This window comes from Rhinolophus sinicus, chromosome 4 (assembly GCF_057876585.1).
Source record: "Rhinolophus sinicus isolate RSI-liver-muscle chromosome 4, RSI-T2T, whole genome shotgun sequence".
Lineage (NCBI taxonomy): Eukaryota > Metazoa > Chordata > Mammalia > Chiroptera > Rhinolophidae > Rhinolophus > Rhinolophus sinicus.
In genome coordinates this window covers 71,165,296-71,185,227 of record NC_142504.1, presented here as the reverse complement: position 1 = coordinate 71,185,227, position 19,932 = coordinate 71,165,296, and the positions used below count along the sequence as shown (strand labels likewise).

The window sequence follows — 19,932 nt, the reverse complement described above, 5'->3', positions numbered from 1 at the left end:
AAAACATACAATGGAGCAAAGACAGCCTCTTCAATAAATGGTGCTGGGAGAATTGGATAGCCACGTGCAAAAGAATGAAACTGGACTGCTATTTGTCACCATCTACCAAAGTTAATTCAAAATGGATCAAAGACTTAAGCATAAGACCTGACACAATAAACTGCATAGAAGAAAACATAGGTACTAAACTTATGGACCTTAGGTTCAAAGAGCATTTTATGAACTTGACTCCAAAGGCAATGGAAGTAAAAGCTAAAATAAACGAATGGGACTATACGAAACTTAAAAGCTTCTGCACAGCAAAAGAAACCATTGACAAAAAAAAGAGGCCACCAACTGAATGGGAGAAGATTTTTGCAAACAGTGCCTCCGATAAGGGGCTAGTATCCAGAATATACAAGGAACTCATGCAACTCAACAACAAAAAAACAAACAACCCAATTGAAAAATGGGCAGAGGACTTGAAGAGACATTTCTCCAAAGAGGACATACAAATGGCAAATAGACATATGAAAAAATGCTCAACGTCATTAATCATCAGAGAAATGCAAATAAAAACCACAATGAGATATCACCTCACCCCAGTCAGAATGGCTATCATCAACAAGACAAATAATAACAAATGTTGGAGAGGCTGTGGAGAAAAAGGAACCCTCATACACTGTTGGTGGGAATGCAGACTGGTGCAGCCGTTATGGAAGGCAGTGTGGAGGTTCCTCAAAGAATTACGAATAGAATTGCCATATGACCCAGCAATCCCTCTCCTGGGTATCTACCCAAAAAATCTGAAAACATTTAGAGATAAAGACACGTGTGCTCCAATGTTTATTGCAGCTTTGTTTACGGTGGCCAAGACATGGAAACAACCAAAATGTCCTTCGATAGATGAATGGATGAAGAAGTTGTGGTATATATACACAATGGAATACTATTCGGCGGTAAGAAAAGATGATATAGGAACATTTGTGACAACATGGATGGATCTTGAGAGTGTAATGCTGAGCGAAATAAGTCAGACAGAAAAAGCAGAGAACCATGTGATTTCACTGATATGTGGTATATAAAACAAAAGCAACAAAAGAACAAGACAAACAAATGAGAAACAGAAACTCAAAGACACAGACAATGGTTTGGTGGTTGCCAGAGGGTAAGGGGGGTGGGAGGTGGGGGGTGGGAGATGAGGGTAAGGGGGATCGAATATATGGTGATGGAAGGAGAACTGACTCTGGGTGATGAACACACAATGGGATTTATAGATGATGTAATACAGAATTGTACACCTGAAATCTATGTAATTTTACTAGCAATTGTCACCTCAATAAATTTAATAAAAAAAAAAAAATCAATAAACAAAAGACTAAAGTTTTCATCCCCAAATCAGAAACAAGACAAGAATGCCGACTTTTTTCCCTTGTTCTATTGTACTGGAAGTTCTCGCCAGAAAAATTATGAAGAAAGTTAAATAAAACGCATACAAATTGAAAAGAAGTAAAGCTATCTTTATTCGCATATGACATGATCCTATACATAGAAAACTCCAAAGAACACACACATACACACACACAAACACACACACATACAATTATTATAATCAATTTAGCAAAGTTAAAGGGTACAAGATCAACACACAAAACTCAGTACTTCTACATACCAGCAATGAGCAATCCAAAAAGGAAATTAAGAAAACATTGCATTTATAATAACATCCCAAACCACAAAATGCCTAGGAATAAGTTTAATCAAGCACACAGTACACTGAAAATTATAAAACATTGTTGAAAGAAATTAAAGAAGACCTAAACAAATGGAAAGCTATGCTTTGTTCTGGATCTGAAGATGTAATATTGTTAAGATGACTATGCAAAGTGATCTACAGACTAAATGCAATCTCTACCAAAATTCCAATGGCCACCTTAAATAAAGGTGGCTAAGACATGGAAACAACCAGTGTCCTTCAATGGATGACTGGATAAAGAAGATGTGGTATACATATACCCAATGGAATACTATTCTGCTATAAGAGAAGATGAAATAGTACCATTTGCGAAAACGTGGATGGATCTTGAGATTATTATGCTAAGCTAAATAAGTCAGACACAAAAAGTCAAGAACCATATGATTTCACTGATATGCGGTATATAAAACTGAAAACAACAAAGGAACAAGACAAACAAATGAAGAAACAAAAACTCACAGACACATACAACAGTTTAGTGGTTACCAGAGGGTAAGGGGGGGGGGGAGGGATGGTAGAAGAGGGTAAACGGGATCAAATATATGGTTATGGAAGGAGAACTGACTCTGGATGGTGAACACACAATGTGATACATAGATGATGTATTACAGAATTGTACACCTGAAACCTATGTAACTTTACTAACAATTGTCATCCAAATAAACTTTAATTTTAAAAAAAGGAGAAAGAAATAAAGTTACAGCTTAAGTACAAAAAAAAAAAAAAAAATTCCAATGGCCTTTTTTTCAGAAATGGAAAAGTCAATCATCAAGATAATATAGAATTTTAAGGATCCCCAAGTATCCAAAACAATACTTAAACAGAAGAACAAAGTTAGAGAACTCACACTTCCTGATTTCAAAGTTACTACAAAGCTACAGTAATCAAAACAGTGTGATACTGGCATATAAATAGATATAGCTCAATGGAACAAATTTGAGAGTCCAGAAATACACCTATAATTCCATGGCCAATTGATGTTCTCAAGCATGGCAAGACTATTCAACAAAGAATAGTCTTTTCAACAAATGATGCTGAGGCAACTCAATATCCATAAGGAAAAAAATAAACTTGGACCTCTAACACCATATCATAGACAAAAATTAACAACATATATGAACAACTTAAGTACAAGAGCTAAAACCACAAAGCTTTTAAAAGAAAACATAAGGATAAGTCTTAATGATGTTGGATTTAGCAATGGATTCTTTGATATGACACCAAAAGCACAAGCAACAAAAGAATAGATAAACTGGACGAAGTTTTAAGTTTTATGCATCAAAGGACATTACCAAGAAAGTGAAAAGTCAACCAACACAATGGGAGGAAATATTTACAAAGCATGTATCTGACAAGTGTCTAACACCCAGAATGTATAAATAACTCTTACAACTCAACAACAAAAAGACAGAGAAACCAACTTAAAAACAGGCAAAGGATCTGAATGGGTATCTCCCCAAGGAAGATATATAGATTGCCAACAAGCATCTATATGAAAAGATGCTCAACATAATTAGTCATGAGGAAAATGCAAATCAGAACCAAATGATGTACCACTTGACACCCACTATAATGGCTATACCTTTTTTCCTTAATGGAAACTAACAAATGTTGGCAAGGATGTTGAGAAATTAGAACCTTATACATTCCTGGTGGGAATGTAAAAAGGTTCAGCCACTGTGGAAAATAGCTTTGTGGTTCCTCAAAAAGTTAAACATAGATTTACCATTGAAAAAAGAATTTCACCACTAGGTACCTATGTATACCCAAAAGAACTGAGAACAGGTACTCAAACAAGAACACATATACACATGTTCAAAGAAGTACTTACTATTCACAAGAGCCAAAAGATGGAAGCAGCCCAAATGTTCATCAATCTAAGAATGAATAAACAAATAGTGGTATATACTTACAATTGATTATTATTCAGCCATAAAAAGGCACAAAGTACTAATACATGCCACAATGTGTGAAACTTGAAAACATAAACTACGTGAAAGAAGCCAGATACAAAAAGCCACATATTGTATGATTCCATTTATAAGAAATACCTCAAAAAGGAAAATCCACACAGACAGAATACAAATTGGTAGTAACCAGAGCAGTGAGGAGGGAGGAATGGTAAGCAACTGTTTAATGGGCACAGGGTTTCCTCTGGGGGCAATAAAATTGTACAACATTGTGAATGTACTAAACGCCACTTAATTGTTCACTTTAAAATGGTTAACTTTATTTTATTTGAATTTCACCTCAATTTTTAAAAATTATGCACAAAGAAAAGATCCTTGAGGGCCGGCCCAGTGGCTCAGGCGGTTGGAGCTCTGTGCTCCTAACGCCGAAGGCTGCCAGTTGATTGCCACATGGGCCAGTGGACTCTCAACCACAAGGTTGCCGGTTAAACTCCTACAAGGGATGGTGGGTTGTGCCCCCTGCAACTAGCAACAGGAACTGGACCTGGAGCTGAGCTGCGCCCTCCACGGCTAAGATTGAAAGGACAAAAACTTGACTTAGAAAAAGACCTGGAAATACACACTGTTCCCCAATGAAGTCCATTCCCCTTCCCCCACAAAAAAAAGTCTTAAAAAAAAAAAGATCCTTGAAGTAATACCTCTTATATAGATTATTAACTTCCAGTAGAATTATTCAAGTGTTAAGTCCTGAAGTTTTAGAATTTCTCCTCAGGGAGACTTTAAAATAAGGTAACAATGCTATTTAACATTTTGAGCCCTTACTGTATATCAAATATTGTGTTAAAAGTTTTATATACAATACCTCCTTTAAACTTAAGTATACATGACTACATTCAACTTAAAGAAGAAAAACTGAGGTATGAAAAAGTTAAATTGCTCTAAGTCACACAGACAGGAGATGAACATTTAGCTACTAACTATTCTTTAGTATAGCAACAAAATTAAAGAAAATTTTATTCAAACAGAGTTTATTGAGTGCCTGCTAAATTTGCGTTTTTATGTGGTACAGGTAATAATGATGATACAAAATATTTTTTTGAAATATAACAAGTCAGACAATTAAGTTCATGAATTTTTTGCAATAATGTTACTAACTTCTTTTTGATGTCAGAGGGATTATTCACTATGAATTTGAACATACTGGACAAACAGTTAACCAAGTTTACTATTTGGAAGTGCTGAAAAGACTGCAAGAAAAAGTTAGACGACCTGAACGTTTTGCCAACAATTCATGGCTCTTGCATCACGACAATACACCAGCTCACACGGCACACTGTCTGTAAGGGATTTTTTAACCAGTAAACAAATAACTGTGTTAGAACACCCTCCCTACTCACCTGATCTGGCCCCCAATGACCGCTTTCTTTACCCAAAGATAAAGGAAATATTGAAAGGAAGACATTTTGATGACAGTCAGGACATCAAGGGTAATACAACAACAGCTCTGATGGCCATTCCAGAAAAAGAGTTCCAAAATTGCTTTTAAGGGTGGACTAGGCGCTGGCGTCGGTGTGTAACTCCCCACGGGGAGTACTTCGAAGGTGACTGTAGTGATATTCAGCAATGAGGTATGTATCACTTTTTCTAGGATGAGTTCGTGAACTTAATTGTCAGACCTCATATGTGGGTAAACATTTTTAATAAGTATATGACTTCAACTATTAAAATAAATACAAATTAGACATCAAAACTATAACGTCACAAACAATATTACTTAGGATAAGGCAAATGTAAAGTTTAAAAAATATAAAGTTGATTTAAATAAAAATATTAAAAATAATAATTGACATTTATTGAGGATTTGCTATTTGCTAGGCACTGTTCTAAGGAAGGGCTTTAACATATTAATGCATATACTCATTTATTTAACCAATTATAAATACATTACTTACCTGTCAAAACCATGAAAGTGCTACTTATATGACTGAAGTGTAGAAAACACTAGTGTAATTGAAAGATACAGCTCTTGGAGTCAGGTCGAGCAGACCTGAATTTAATTCTGGCTCTACCATCTAATAACCGACATGGACCAGGAAACTAAGAGTTGTTGCCTGTTATAATTTCTATATCCAAAGACATCAGATGGTCAAAATAGCTAGACTTATTTTTTAAATAATTATTTTTTTTAAAAGAAACCTAGAAATAAAAAACATAATTGTCAAAATTAAGAATTCAATGGATAGGTTAAACAGGAGATTTAACGTAACTGAAAAGAAAATTAGTGAAATGAGATAACTCAAAGAATTTACCCAAAAGTAGCAGAGAGAAACAAGGATCTGGTAGCTGAGATAAGAAAAAGAAGCTGTAATAAGGTCTAACACACGGTTAATATGAGACCTAGCTGCAGAAAATGAAGAGAATGAAAGAGAAGCAATATTTGAAGATATAATGGCTGGAAATTTTCCAGAACCAAAGTCAGGAATCTACAGATACAGGATGCAGTAAATTTATTAAATAAACTAAATAGAAAGAAATCCTTTCATAGACACTTTGCAGTGAAACCTCAGCCCCAAAGTCAAAGAGAAATTCTTAAAAGAAGTCGGAATGGTAAAGTAGACTGATAGGAGCTCAATAAACTGATTCTAAAAATATACAAAAGGCAAAGACCCAAGAATAGCCAAGATTCTCCTAAAGTAGACCAGTAAGACTGAACAGGACCTATCCTACCCAATATAAAAACTTATTATGAAGCTCTATAAATTAAGACACCTTGGTATTTGTGGAAGTACAGTCAAATGGATAAATTAAACATATATAGGAACTTAATCTATTAGGAAGATGGCACAGTAAATAAGTGAGGAAAGGAGAGGCTGTTTAATATTGTTGAAACAAATGATCAGTAATTAAGAAAAAACTATTGGATTCCTATCTCACAAAATTCAATTCCAAATAAAGTCTTAAATTGAAAAGGTAAAACTTTAAAACTTAGAAAAATGTATAGGAAAATATTTTTCTGACTTTGGGATTGAGAGAGGATTTTTTTAAAAGACACTTAAAAATGTTAAACACAAGATGCATAAATTTAACAAAATTAAATAACTTCTGCTCATCAAAAGACACACAAAAAAGGTAAGAAGGCAAATTGCAATCTTGAAGAACACATATTCAATCCATATAACCAAGAAGAAGATCGTGTCCAGACTATATAAAGAACTTTTATAAATTGGTAAGGAAAAAAAATGACCTCCCCAAACATGGTAAATGCATTAACAAGCACGGCACAGAGTCAGAAACCTAAATGGTCAAAAGAATATATGAAAAGGTACTCAAACACATTAGTAATCAAGAAAATGTAAATTAAAAGAAGCAATTAGATACCATTTTATTCCTACTAGATTGGCAAATTTAAAAGGTAAGAAAATACCAAGTGTTTGTGAAAGTATAAATTTGTACAACCATTTAAAAACAATGTAGCATTATCTTGTAAAGTTTAACATTCTCATGCCCTCTACTCTACTATATATAAACCCTAAAGTAATTCTTAACATGTGAACCAGGGGACATGTACAAGAATAATCATATTACTGCTTGCAACAGCAAACAGCTGGTGACAATCCAAATGTCCATTATCAGGAAAATGGGCCTGAACTATGATATATTCATACAGTGGGAATATTATCAATACAAAGAAATGAACTAATGCTACATGAATGACAAAACTTGAAGAAATTTTAGAAACATAATATTGAATTAGTGAAGGAAGGTGCAGAAATATAAAGTAGTCTGATACTATTTTTATAAAGCTCAGAAATAAACAATGCTATGCAAATACATATACATGTATAGATATAAAACCATATTTTTTAAAAAGCCATTTCAGGATACTGTTTAACTTGGGGATGATGAGATTGGGGAGGACCACACGGTAAATTTAACATTCTAAGTCTTAATCTGGATCATAGATTCAGAGGTGTTTAGTATAAAGTTTCATAATTTAAATATATACATTACATATGTACTGAGCATCTATCATATACCTAGCAATTTTTAAATGTATTATGTAATATATGCTAAAGAATGTATGTTGCTATTATGAGTTAGTAACAGGTACATCCTGAGTGTTTTGAGCATGATTGCCCAGTCTTGTATTTGGGTTAATTTTATATTGCCTATTGAGAACAAGAGTTCATTTTGGCTCTGAAACTTTAAATGACATTCTGATACTATCTGTAGCTCCCGAGAACTTCCCTGAATTATACAGACTCAGTAAATAGCTTTCTCTTTTTTGATGAATTAAATATGATGTTATCTTTTTCCTTACCAAAAATGAATCATTTTTAGCTAAAAAAGATTCTTCAGATTAAGACTGAGATCTGAAATGCAGTTTCGATTAAGTTCTACATTCATCCTTTGTAGTTTCAGAAATTCCCTTTAGATAAGTAATATGCTAAAAAGAGAATGCATTTCTTTTATATTTCCTTAAATTTTTTCTTTAATTTTAATAAACTTTATTGTTTTACTTAATTATAAAATCAATTGTCACTTCAAAAATGTTCTACAATAAAGACATATAAAGTAAAAATTTTACCACCCAACGATAAACACTTTTTTCTTGTATAACTTTTTTTCTTGAGGTATATATATTTTAAATAATTGATAGCAAATAGTTTGGTATTTTGCTTTTGAAAGTATTTTTAACACAATATATGACCTGCAGTTGCATTAGGAAAGATATTTTATTAATACAAAGTAGCCTCCGACAGTAAAATACCAAATAAAAGTAAATCAATAAAATCAATTTAAAAAGTCACAATCAAAACCTATCATATCAATGTAAATGACTAAAGAAAGCTGGCAGAAGTTGTTTTCATCTCTAAAACGCCGAAAATTATATTCTTTAAAGTGAATGCTACTACTCATCAAGATGTTGAGTTTCTTAGTCCCTGAATTACCCAGCAATATCCTCTCCTGATATTTGCTACCCACAGATTTACCTCAGGTGGTTCTTAACATGGAAGGGTCCACGGGATCAATCTTTGAGTGCCTTAAATTTGGATAGTGGAACAAAGACCCGAGGTCCCAGAGCCTGACAATGGTTCTTGGTTCGTCCACTCGGTAAGGCAACATGCCGCTGGTGATCACTTAACAAACTGCTGTTTGCAGCCACACACACACACACACACACACACACACACACACACAGACAACTGAAGTCTTCTTCGACTAGCATAGCACACTGACGGGAAGAAACGAGACTACTTAGGTAGGAAGGAGGTCAGAGCAGAGCCTTACTACAGGAGAGAAGCAGTGACCAGATGTTATCTGTTCCTTTCATTAATATAAATATAAACGGCATTAATCTAGACAAGTACCTTTCCTGTCTAAGGACTCTGCCCATCTCCTGATGTTTAAGCTCATCTTCAAAGACCTGACACTTATGAAGCATTCTCCCACTGTTCCACCGCCTTCGTAGCCCGAGTAAGTCTGCATACTCTCTGAAGTGACTTTTGTCCTTATGAAAACAAAAACATGGGCTTCACGAACTGGGGTCGGTGGGGTGGATGAGATTCTTTAAGGTGCCTAGCTAGCATACTGTCAGGTTGGAAGCCCCACGAAATAGCCTACTCTCGAGGCACAGCGGGCGTCATTAGAATTGCCTTCTCGTAGCTGTGAGGCCTTGGACACAACAACATGTGAACAGCGAAGTATAAGGAGCTTCAAAAACATTAGAACTATAGGGCGCCTTCGGGAGCAGCGGTATTAACCTCCGCCTCACAAGCCCGCGAGGCTGCTAGGCCGGCAGCTTTCCCTTTAAGCACCTGCGGGCCCACCCCGCGGCGAAAGCCTTCCGGAAGTCGGTGTGCGCCGCCACGAAGTCAGATTCCTCCGCCGATGGCGACGCTCTGTCCCGCAGCTTCGCGCCCCGGCTAGTCTAGGTTTCCAGCTCTCCCGCCTGCCTGCTTCAGAGCTGCCGCTGTCGTTTCTCCGGCCAATAGTCCCGGCGACCCTGCCCACCGGCACTCGGAGCTAGGCCAGCCTGGTCTGTGCAGATCCGACAGCGCCAACGCCGGGCCCGCCCCCGATCCCCACACGCACTTCCGATGACGCCTTTGCAGGGACGCAGCCCCCAGGGGAGCAGGGCGCGCTGCGGCGGGTGATGGACGCGCTGGCAGTGATGATGCAGGATCTCTTGACCCAGAACCATGCCCTGCGCAGGGAAAACAACGAACTCATGGACCAGGTGCGGCGGCTGCTGTGCGAGAAAGCCAACCTGCTGGCCCAGGTGCGTCCGCCGGCCTGCCCCGTGGCTTTTCCTGACACGTTTAAAGGTGACTCCGCCCAGCTTCCAGAGTTTTTGATCCAAGCGGCCTCGTACATGAGGTTCTTCGAGGCCAGGTTTTCGAACGACACCCTAAAGGTGGCATTTCTAATCAGCCGCTTCTCTGGGGCGGCAGAAGAGTGGGTAGTCCCTTACATCGAGAGGGAGAGCCCCATCCTAGGTCATTATGAGGACTTTGTGGACGCGCTGAGACGTGCCTTTGGCAGGAATGGGTAGAAAACGCAGCCGGGACCCCTCGTGTCGGGTGGGACCACTGCGAGCCACTGTGCTCCCCACAAACCCGGTCCTGCTTGGCTTTGATTGACAAGGAACTCGCTAGTTCTCAGCTGCTGGGCCCTGACCCTTGCTAGAAAACTTGGCGGCCGCCTGTACTTACCCAACCCCACTGCCTTTGCGCTCTGCCCAGCAACCCAGCCAAAGGCTGGGAACCTGTTAGAAATTGAGTGAACCACCCAGCATCACACCACTTGCCATTTCTGAAGATGTTGCTGACGGTCTTTGAAAATCGGAGCAACCTAGGAAGTGCCTGAGTTTGCCCACACCCTGGACACTGATCTGGATAGCTCAGGCCCTGAAACAGCTTCCAGGGTTAGAGTGCCTGGCAGCCAAATTTTGACATTTCTCCCCCCAAGAACAGTTTTCCACATACTCCATTTCTGTTTTGAAATCACAAGAATCTCACAGATTGTGCTTTTTGGTCAGAGAAATTCAGGTACTGGACAATACATGACAAAAAGATTTATAAATTTTAAACATACATATGTCTTATATTATCATATATATGTCTTACATTACCAAACAAAGATGAATAAAGTGAAAGTCTGTGTCCTCAGGAACACAAGTTTATTTTGAGAAAAAATTATTAAGTGTATATTCTGATATCTGGTAAAATGCTTTTGTGTGCAATGAATGGCATATTTGATTCTTCTTTCATGGCTATTTTTTAACTTTTCACCCCATAGTTTTAAAATATATGTTGAAAACATGCAGCTTACAAAGGAGACAGAAAACCCACTTGAGCAATTTTTATGTTTGCTGATGAATTTAGTGAAGATGGTGTTTCTAAAAATGCATGTAACTGGTGGCAAAAAAATGGGGATGGTGCATTCTTTGAACTTGGCTTTATTTCTTTATATTAAATGACTTAGCTCACTCATTTTTTGTAGCTTACATTCTTGGTCTCAGTTTTTCTTATGTAATGAAAGGCATTACTTGATCATTAAAATGTGGTTCAAAATTCTGTGCTTCTCTGATGAGGCCAAAGAAGGGGAATTAAAGGATCTGACCCCGCCTATTAAACAAAGGGGTCTTTGAAACCCTCTAAGAAGAAAAATCCACAACTGCGTTTCCTTAAGTCCATAGGTTTTGTCATATCTGGTAGTATAGTCTCACAGAAATACAGTAATACCTCGGTTTTCCAATGTCTCCATTGACGAACATTTTGGTTTACGAACACCGTAAATCCGGAAGTCAATGCTTCGGTTTTCGAACACACCTCAGAAGTCGAACATGTCATGCGGCTTCCGCTGAGTGCAAGAGGCCTAGCTGTCGGCTGTTTTCCAACGTTTCAAAATTGGAATGGTGTTCCGTAATGGATTACGTTAGAAAACCGAGGTACCGCTGTATCTTTCAGTTAGACATCTTCATATTCAGAAAACTCATTACTGCCTCCTTCATGGACAATTTATATACCTGAGGACCATAGGAAAAACCTAATTATATTTTTGTAAGATGGGAGTAAAGACAGGTTATAGCAATTATTTTATTATTGCTGGTTAACATTACAGTAGTTCATAGGAAACGGCCCCTCAACGTGATCTCTTATATACCACACTTTTGCAGCGCATGTGTACTAACAAAATAAACTGAATCTTGGGCCTATTGGCTGATAATTTCAAAGCAGTATTTTTCCCACAGTAAAAAAACCTATAGGATATAGCACCAAATTTTTTTTCAATAAACCTCAGAAGAGCACATGTTTGATAGGATATAAAAACTTTCTAATGAAAGGTCAGTATCAACACTTAATAAGTTAAATACAGCATGAAAAAAGCAACTCAGAAGTCAAAATATCTCATACTTAATTTCCTATAGCTGTGTCTTTTTTGTTGAGGATCACTTAAATCTCCAAAAGAAAAAATTAGAGAAGAAAGTATGTGAGGCTTGCTTACACGGAGACTTACACGGAGAGAAAGGGGTGGAGAGGTCACTGGTGAATGACTTCCACATCCGATTTTTCCAGATCTAAAATGAAGTCATAACAGGTTATGATCGACTCATTGTTTTCTTTAGTCTTCTACTGAGTGACCTCCAGGGAATGTTTCTTCATCTGGTCCTACACGGCCAGTAGGCCACTGGGACCTTCCTCTGGGCCTGAGCAATTTCCTCATTTGCTAGATTGCGTTTCTCTTCTCTTCGGGCCTTTCATGCTTGGTGTCTTTGACCTTCTGTCTGAATTCGTATGTAATCCTCAATACACTTCAGCCATTCTTCATTCTTGGTATTGCCTTCAATCCCCTCTTTATGCCCTCGAATCCCTTGAAAAGATCAGAGAAAAATGTATTCATGGCGTTCATGTATATAATTAGTTGATCCTTCTTCTTCAAACTTAGATTTCAACTTTGGCAAGCTCCTTCTGTTTCTGAGCCTCCTCCATCACCTGGGGTACAGTCTCTAAAAAGCTGTGTATCATTTCCCCATCTCTAGGCATTTCACGTGAAGCTCCTCATGTTGGTTTTGCAATTCTAGATTCTCCATTTGCATGGCTTTAACTGCCATGTCCAGGTCCTTCTGGCTAAACTGCAGTACATCCACAAAGAGATCAATGGACAGAGGCAGGCCAACAGACCGAGGAGACCTGGGGGAGAGTCCATCACAGGAATATCCAAAACTCCTAAGAAATCAAATGCCACCAGCCTTGCTTTAGGTGGACTTCCTCAGGAAGGCTTGGCATTATGAATGCTGTTTGTCTCCGGGGCCACAGAAACCAGTTTATTAGGTGTCTCTGTAGTGTGTCAAATGTGACGTACAAAAGACTTTTCTCAAAGTAGACTCATAGGAGGATGTTTCAAACTGCTCCAAGTAATCCATCTCAGCCTAGTGCCTAGAACTGCAGCTGGGGCTCTGAAGCTCATCTGTTTGAGGTCCATGGCAGGCTCTGGCCCATGCTGAGAAGGGCGTGGGGCTCACTGCCTGGACTGCTTGTGTGAACTGATGCACCCGGAAGAATCCACCGGAAGAATCCACTGGAAGAATCCACCATTCCTCACCCACTGCTCTCAAGAGTCTTCCCTAAGGGTGTCTTTTTATCCTCAAGTGATTCAATTTGCATAAAAATTGAGGAGCAGTGATAAAGGATAGATTCATTCTCCAGTAGATTCACAAGAAGGACTCCATGTGAAAAAACTGCACAATTTTCTAGTTTCTCTTCAGTTTGGCTTGTATGGCTTTACTTGAGCATTTTGTGATTTACCAGAAAAATCAGGCAACTTTTCATATATTAAATTAGAGACTGCAATCTAGAACCAAATGAACATAATTTTTTTTATAACGCTTTTGCTTTTATTTCCATGATACAAGTTGTTAAGATTTACTGTCTTGGCTAAACTAAGATTCATCTAATTTTTTATTTCAGACATCTTAACTTCTTGCCAATTAATTGAAGGTAATGTGCTAGCAGAGCAGATGACTACCTATGTAACTCAAACTTCACATAACTATTAATTAAAGTAAAATAAAATCCTTCATCTTCCCTAGATCCTTTTAAAATGGCCTGCTGTCAACACCTCTCTACAATGATTTTCCAGTTTTAGGGAGCATCAGCATTGCCTCAGGGGGCTTATACAAAACACAAATAGCTGGGCCCTATCTCCAGAGTTTCTGATTAACTAGGTCTAGGTGGGGTGAGAATTAGCATTTCTAACTAGTTCCTAAGTGATGCCGATGCTGTTGGTGTACAGGTAAAACAAATTAGAAATAAATATATTTCTTCCTGGTGCAAAAAAAAAACGCATTTTAGAAAATTTATTGTAACTTATTGTAGCCTTGCTCTCTGCCTCTTGAAATGTATGGAAACCCTTTTAAAGGCAAAATAAGCCTATTTTACAATCCAGGAATTTCTCTTTGAAAGGGACCGGAGCCTTCACTTTGAAATATAATCATCAAGGAAAATAGCATCCCTATCTCCCAGTTTCCTAAGAGCCTAACTTCAGCAGGCACCTGGCTCCAAACTGCAAACCTACCTTTTGTCATAAAGATACGCAAAATTTATTTTTCCTTTGTATGAAAACAATTCATCGTCTTAAGAATTGGTTACCATTTATCTTGAGAACATGGATGTAATGGGTTTCATCTGCCTGGCTAAATGGGTGAGATTTCTTTCAGTCTTTGCTGTCTCTTTCTTTAGTGATTTTACTGTGACACACATCACATTCTTGTTTAATAGCTATTCAAAATTAAACTATTTTCTTTCTGTTATCTTTGTAGCGATGTTTTCTAGGTTGACAAGAGATTTTGTTTTTAAGTCTATTTCCTCAACACTGGCCAGAGCCACACTTTGAGAACGACTGCACAGCATGAAACGAAATGTAGAACTTTAAATTTCTCCCTAGAACTTTTACCGTGTTTGTTTCACCCTATTCTTATAGCCTGTTGAAGTCTTTTGGAATTTTTGAATTTTAATTCTATCATTCTCCCTACTTGATATCATCTACAAAAGTGGTAAATTTGTTTTATATTTTCCAAACCATTAGTAAGGTCTGGAAAGAGGCAGCAAGGGTCCCTATAACATGCGGTGCTTACGTTATTAGTCATCATAAAACTATAAATCCTGTAACGTGCTAGGTATACTAGGGACACAACTATAAGCAAGACAATCCTGACTTTCAAGTCGCTTACGACTGGGAAGGCAAGCCTGCAATGCAGTAGGGTGTTAGGAAGAGGGTGCCTGTGGTAGCACAGAGGGGTGCCCCTCACCTCAGCCTCAGGAGGATATTACGGACTGAATGTTTATGTCTCTCCAAAATTCCTATGTTGAAGTCCTGACCCCCAATGTACTGGTATTAGAAATTGGAAATTTTTTTTGGGGGGATGGGCAGGGGCGGTAATTAAGTCATGAAGTTGGAGCCCTCATAAATGGGATTAGAGTCCTCATGAGAAGAGACAAAAGAGCTTGCTTCCTCTCTCTGCTCTCTGCCACGTGATGCTACAAGAAGACAGTTCTCTGGAAACCTGGAAGCCAGCCTTCACCAGACCCTCGATCTGCCAGCACCTTGACCTTGGGCTTCCCAGCCTCTAGAGCTGTGAGAAATAGATGTTTGTCCTTTAAGCCATCCACTCTATGGTATTTGTTATAGCAGCCTGAGCTGACTAAGACAGGGAGTCAGAGGAGGCTTCCTAAGAGTTGCCAAAGCTGAAATACAAAGGATAAGTAGGAATGAGGGGAAGGGGAGAAAAACGGTGGTCTAGGCAGGGGTCCAGTTTATGTGAAGCCCAGAGGTATGAGAATATGATACATTTAGGGAAGTGCAGGTAGTTCAACAAAATTGGAGGCATGATGATTAGAGATGCTGTTAGAGAGTAGGCAGAGACCAGATTGCTATGCTTGGGAACAATTTCAAACACTGCAATTCCATCTCATTATACCATTATCTAGGTCATATTTCTCCATTTTACTTATGTGTTTACCTGTGACTTGGTCAAATTACTTAAAGTTGAGATACACTAAGCATCTATCCCATCTCTCTTGCCAGTAATTCTACAGAAACAAATGAGTTTAACTCGATAGGCATGTTTATAATTAAATTGATGCTGACTCATGATAATCACCACTTTCTCAACAAAATACTCACAAATCATCTACATAGAAATCTGCTATAAAAAAAAGTATGAATTTTTATCAAGCATGCTGGTTTGAGGGTTTAAGGAATACCTTTTTGACTTTGACATAACTTCTGTGGGATTTTCTTTTTTTGCTTTGTTTTTCGCTTTGTTTTATTTGTAAGTGCCCTGAAATGAATTCCTATTGGAATGCTCTCCAACCTCTTCTGTAATACTGGACTTATATTCCTCCTATATGATGTGTTTCTCCTGTTTTCAAAAAAGAATGTGGTAGCTGGGACTGGGAAGCTAAATATTAAAAGAACTGAACAATGTAGCATTGGCTTAATAGAGACAGTCAGGCAGTAGGTGGCATGGGCTTTGATGTTAGAGTCTGTGGTCAAAACCAGATAGCAATGGATCACTTTTCCATGTGCTGTGTCTTGGAAGGCAAAGATAAGAATGTAGGATTAGGGAGAACGGTAGAAAAAATCCAGAATGTTCCTATTTCTGGCTCCTTGCCAATCTTAAAATGAAAGAGAGAAACTGAGGCTAGAGTAAGCAAGTCTTCCTTAGCAAGAAAACTCCTGATTTTTAGCTGTGCATATGGCCATCTGTACATGAAGACTACATTCACCAGATTACTTCGTATGTAAAATGCTCCCATGTCGTATATCATGTTTGCATTTAAATAAGTACTCGCGGCTGAGATACAAGCAATGTTGTATGGTAGCTTCCAGGAAACCTTTTTAAATGACAGCTGGCATATTTTTTGTTTCTCCTTTCTTCCATTTTGCTACCTGGTTTTCAATTGTGATAACTAGAACCCTAGCAGAAACCTCAGACCATGAGAATGAGGGTCATAAACAGGATGGTAGAGCTTCAGTCTGTGAGGATAAAGACACCACCTTACCAGCTTTGGACTGCCTGCTTCCAGACACCTTTTATGCATAACAAATAAACATCTAAATGATAACAGAAATAGATAAAAAAAACTGTTTGTGTGTTTGGGGTTGGGGTGGGGAGATGAGGTCTGGAATGGGCAAGGGGTTGAATTGGGGAGGAGGGGCAAAATTCAGAAAGAAAAGACACATTGTGGGGATTTTTAAATATGCCCACAGATTCTTCCTTCACAAGGTGGAGTTTAATTCTCTTTCCCTTATTTGTAGGCCAGACTCAGTGATTTGCTTCTAATGAGTAGAATGTGTCTGAAGTGATGGTGTATAGATTCTAAGACGAGATTATAAAAGGCAAGTGGCTTTCATGTTAGTATCACTTGGACTCAGCTCCAGGCAAAGTCAGATGCCATATTGAGAAGACACTAAAGCAGCCCTGAGAAGAGTCCCATGTGGTGAGGAACTAAGGCCTCTAACAGCCAATATAAACTTGCCATGGGAGGGTGCCATCTTGAAAGCAGATCCTCGAGTACCAGTCAAGCCTTCATCTTGCCCTACCAACATCTTGACTAAAACATCAGGTAAGATCCTAAGCCAGAAGCAGCTAGCTAAGCTGCTCCTGAATTCCTGACCCATGATTCCTATGGAATCATACATGTTTAGTTTTGTTTTAAGCACACAGTTTTGGGATAATTGTTATGTAGCAATAGATAATGATACATGCATTTTCAAATTGATATATTATAGATGGATGAAAAAGTTGCAATGATGGAGTAAGATGAGAAGGTGTTTGTTAGTCCTACAGGATATGTGGGCTCTGAGTTAGTTATTGCATATGACTAGGGAGGAGGGAGCACTGTTTGGAGTCATGCACTGTGAGCAGATTCCAGTATCTGCTTGATTGGGGTTCAAGGTGTGACTCAACTCTCTTCCTTCCAAGGTTCTTACTGTTGGGACATACACAAAACAACATATTGCCAAATGAAAATAAAGTGGCATCATTGATTAATTCCTAGGTTAAATACCCTGTAATGTGGGTCTTCTAATAGACTTGGGACTACATGGGAGTTCATACATCTTCTCTTCTGGATTTTAGGCAGCTGAAGGCTGAACTGCAATCATCCAAATGAGAAAAGAAAGGGTTTTAGTTTAAGGTGGAGGCAACAGAAGTGGAGAGAGGGGGATAGATTTGAGATATGTTTTGGAGATAGAAATGACACGCCTTACAAATAAGATGGGGGAAGTGTTTCTTCTTCCTCCATTCAGGAATATTGGAGGTTCCATTTCTATTTTTCTGTATCGCCTTTCTTGTTCCTTCCCAAGGGAGGAGAAGGGGATAAAGTGATCGGCCAGAGCCCACTAGTCTTTAGACATACTTTTCCCTGTGGATAGGATCTGGAGACAGACTTCCTGTGCTCAGCCGAGCTGGTCACGTTGCAGCATATCACTATGCCTATAGACTCCTAACTACATCTGTTCTCATTCCTTTCCAATCCATTGTTCATTAACCATGGTCATGGTATTTATGGTTTTTTGTTTAATTTCTCCAAGTAAAGTAGTTCATTTGCTTTACCTGAAGAGAATGAAGTACTATTTTTGGCCTACAACAATGGAGATAGTAGTAAGAAGGATATCCAATCAAGTTTGTTCCTTTCTTGGACGCAAGGATAGCATCGGCCATTATTATGATATAATATTGTATGCATCTCACATTTACCTCAGTGGGCTTTGTTGTTTGAAGTCACTCCTTTGTCAGGTGACTATAAATATCTGCATCAAAAAAATAAAGCCACACAGTATCTCCAATTGTTTTAAAAATCAGAAAAGAATAGGTTGATAGACATAGTTTCCATTTTTGAAAGGCCTATTGAAAATGAAACCAAAAAAATTCATTACAAGTTATGAAAAATGCACTGACTGACCTTTGAAGTTCAAGCAAGCTCAAAAAAGCAGGATAATTAAAGAAGACAAGCAAAAACTCCAAGAAAATATATGAAGCTTGACTAATGAGCATGTTTGAAATAAACAGTGTATCTTCACGAGTTATTGATCCTCTTATAATTCATGAATGCTGAGAAAAGCATAACAAGGAATGATTTGTAAAAGGTCATCAAAAGCAAGGAAGACATAACCAGCTCATTGCTTATCTTATAACTGATTAAAGTTCTAGAAGAAAAGAGAAAAACAAACAAAAAAGGGGGGGGACAGAAAGGAGTCTATACTTGGTTAAATGTCTCCCCTAAATTCTTACCCACCCAGAAACTCAGAATATGACTTTATGTAGAAATAGTATCTTTGCAGATTTAATTAGTTAAAATAAAGTCATACTGAATTAGGGTGAATCCTAGATCCAATATGACTGGTGTCCTCATAAGAAGAGGAGAGGATGCAGAGAGACACAGAGACATACAGGGGAGAAAGACATGGACAACAGAGGCAGGGATCAAGTGATGTAGCTTCAAGCCTAGGAATGCCAAGGATTGTTGGCAACACCAGAAGCTAGGAGAGAGGCATAGAACAGATTCTTCCCTAGAACCTCAGATGGAGCATGGCCCTACCTTAATTTCAGACTTGAGGCCTCTAGAACTGTGAGACAATATATTTCTGTTCTTTTAAGTCACTCAGATACTTCGTGGTACTTCGTTACAGCAGCCCTAGCAAACTAATACTGGGTCCAAAACCAAAATTTAAAAGAATTTAAATTAGTATTTAATTTCAGAAAGTAAATAATGCCTTAAAGAAATGAACAAGGAAAGATCATAGTGACTGGAACCATGATTCCTAACTCAAATATTGAATGCAATGTTTATCTTTGTCAAAATCTGTGAGCCACATATCTTTTAAGTCATAAGTAGCCCTATATTTGAATATTAATTTTATTCAATATTCAGTTATCCATTAGTAGTCTAAGAACTGGGGTTGATAAAAGAATTTTTTAAATTATAGGCCTCAAGTAATTTGTTAGGAAAATGAATAATAAATAATCAGGTAACTAAGTGTAATATAAGAAGATATAAAGTACTACATTAGGCTCTAGTTAAGATCCAAAAGGGAAGATACTAATTATAATGTCTCTGAGGCATCAAAAAGAGGATGGGCTGATGTCACTGGGTTTGCTTCCTTGAAATCAAGAAACTTAGTGAGCCATAAACAATATTCGAGATTTGGTGAGGCTGAGTTAAACGAAGCTGGGTGGGGAAGACAGCTTTCTTTCAGATATCCATTTTAACAAGC

The 19,932-nt window shown here is 38.0% G+C and overlaps 2 protein-coding genes and 1 pseudogene across 3 annotated transcripts in view; 1 reads left to right on the top strand and 2 right to left on the bottom strand.

The window, feature by feature from the left end:
* AKAIN1 (A-kinase anchor inhibitor 1) overlaps positions 1-9,449 on the bottom strand; it is a 106,810-nt gene extending 97,361 nt beyond the window's left edge. Inside the window, exon 1 of one of the 2 annotated variants that reach the window (XR_016021144.1) lies at positions 9,018-9,122. Coding sequence is in view for 1 of the 2 variants with exons in the window: in XM_019755766.3 (XP_019611325.2) it covers positions 9,018-9,135 (118 nt within the window). In the remaining variant the exon portion in view is untranslated. Of the gene's footprint in view, positions 1-9,017 lie in introns of both variants that reach the window. The other variant, XM_019755766.3, reaches the window with a different exon arrangement.
* Positions 9,450-9,473: 24 nt separating this feature from the next.
* Positions 9,474-11,141, top strand: LOC109460384 (protein LDOC1-like). The gene has a single exon (XM_074340284.2). The coding sequence runs from the start codon at positions 9,803-9,805 to the stop codon at positions 10,199-10,201; it is 399 nt and encodes a 132-aa protein (XP_074196385.1). The 5' UTR covers positions 9,474-9,802; the 3' UTR covers positions 10,202-11,141.
* Positions 11,142-12,278: 1,137 nt separating this feature from the next.
* Positions 12,279-13,351, bottom strand: LOC141573166 (transforming acidic coiled-coil-containing protein 3 pseudogene; annotated as a pseudogene).
* Positions 13,352-19,932: the final 6,581 nt, after the last annotated feature.

Excerpts from the sequence above, each read along its gene's own strand:
- LOC109460384 (XM_074340284.2), top strand. The coding sequence starts at position 9,803 with ATGGACGCGCTGGCAGTGATGATGCAGGATCTCTTGACCCAGAACCAT.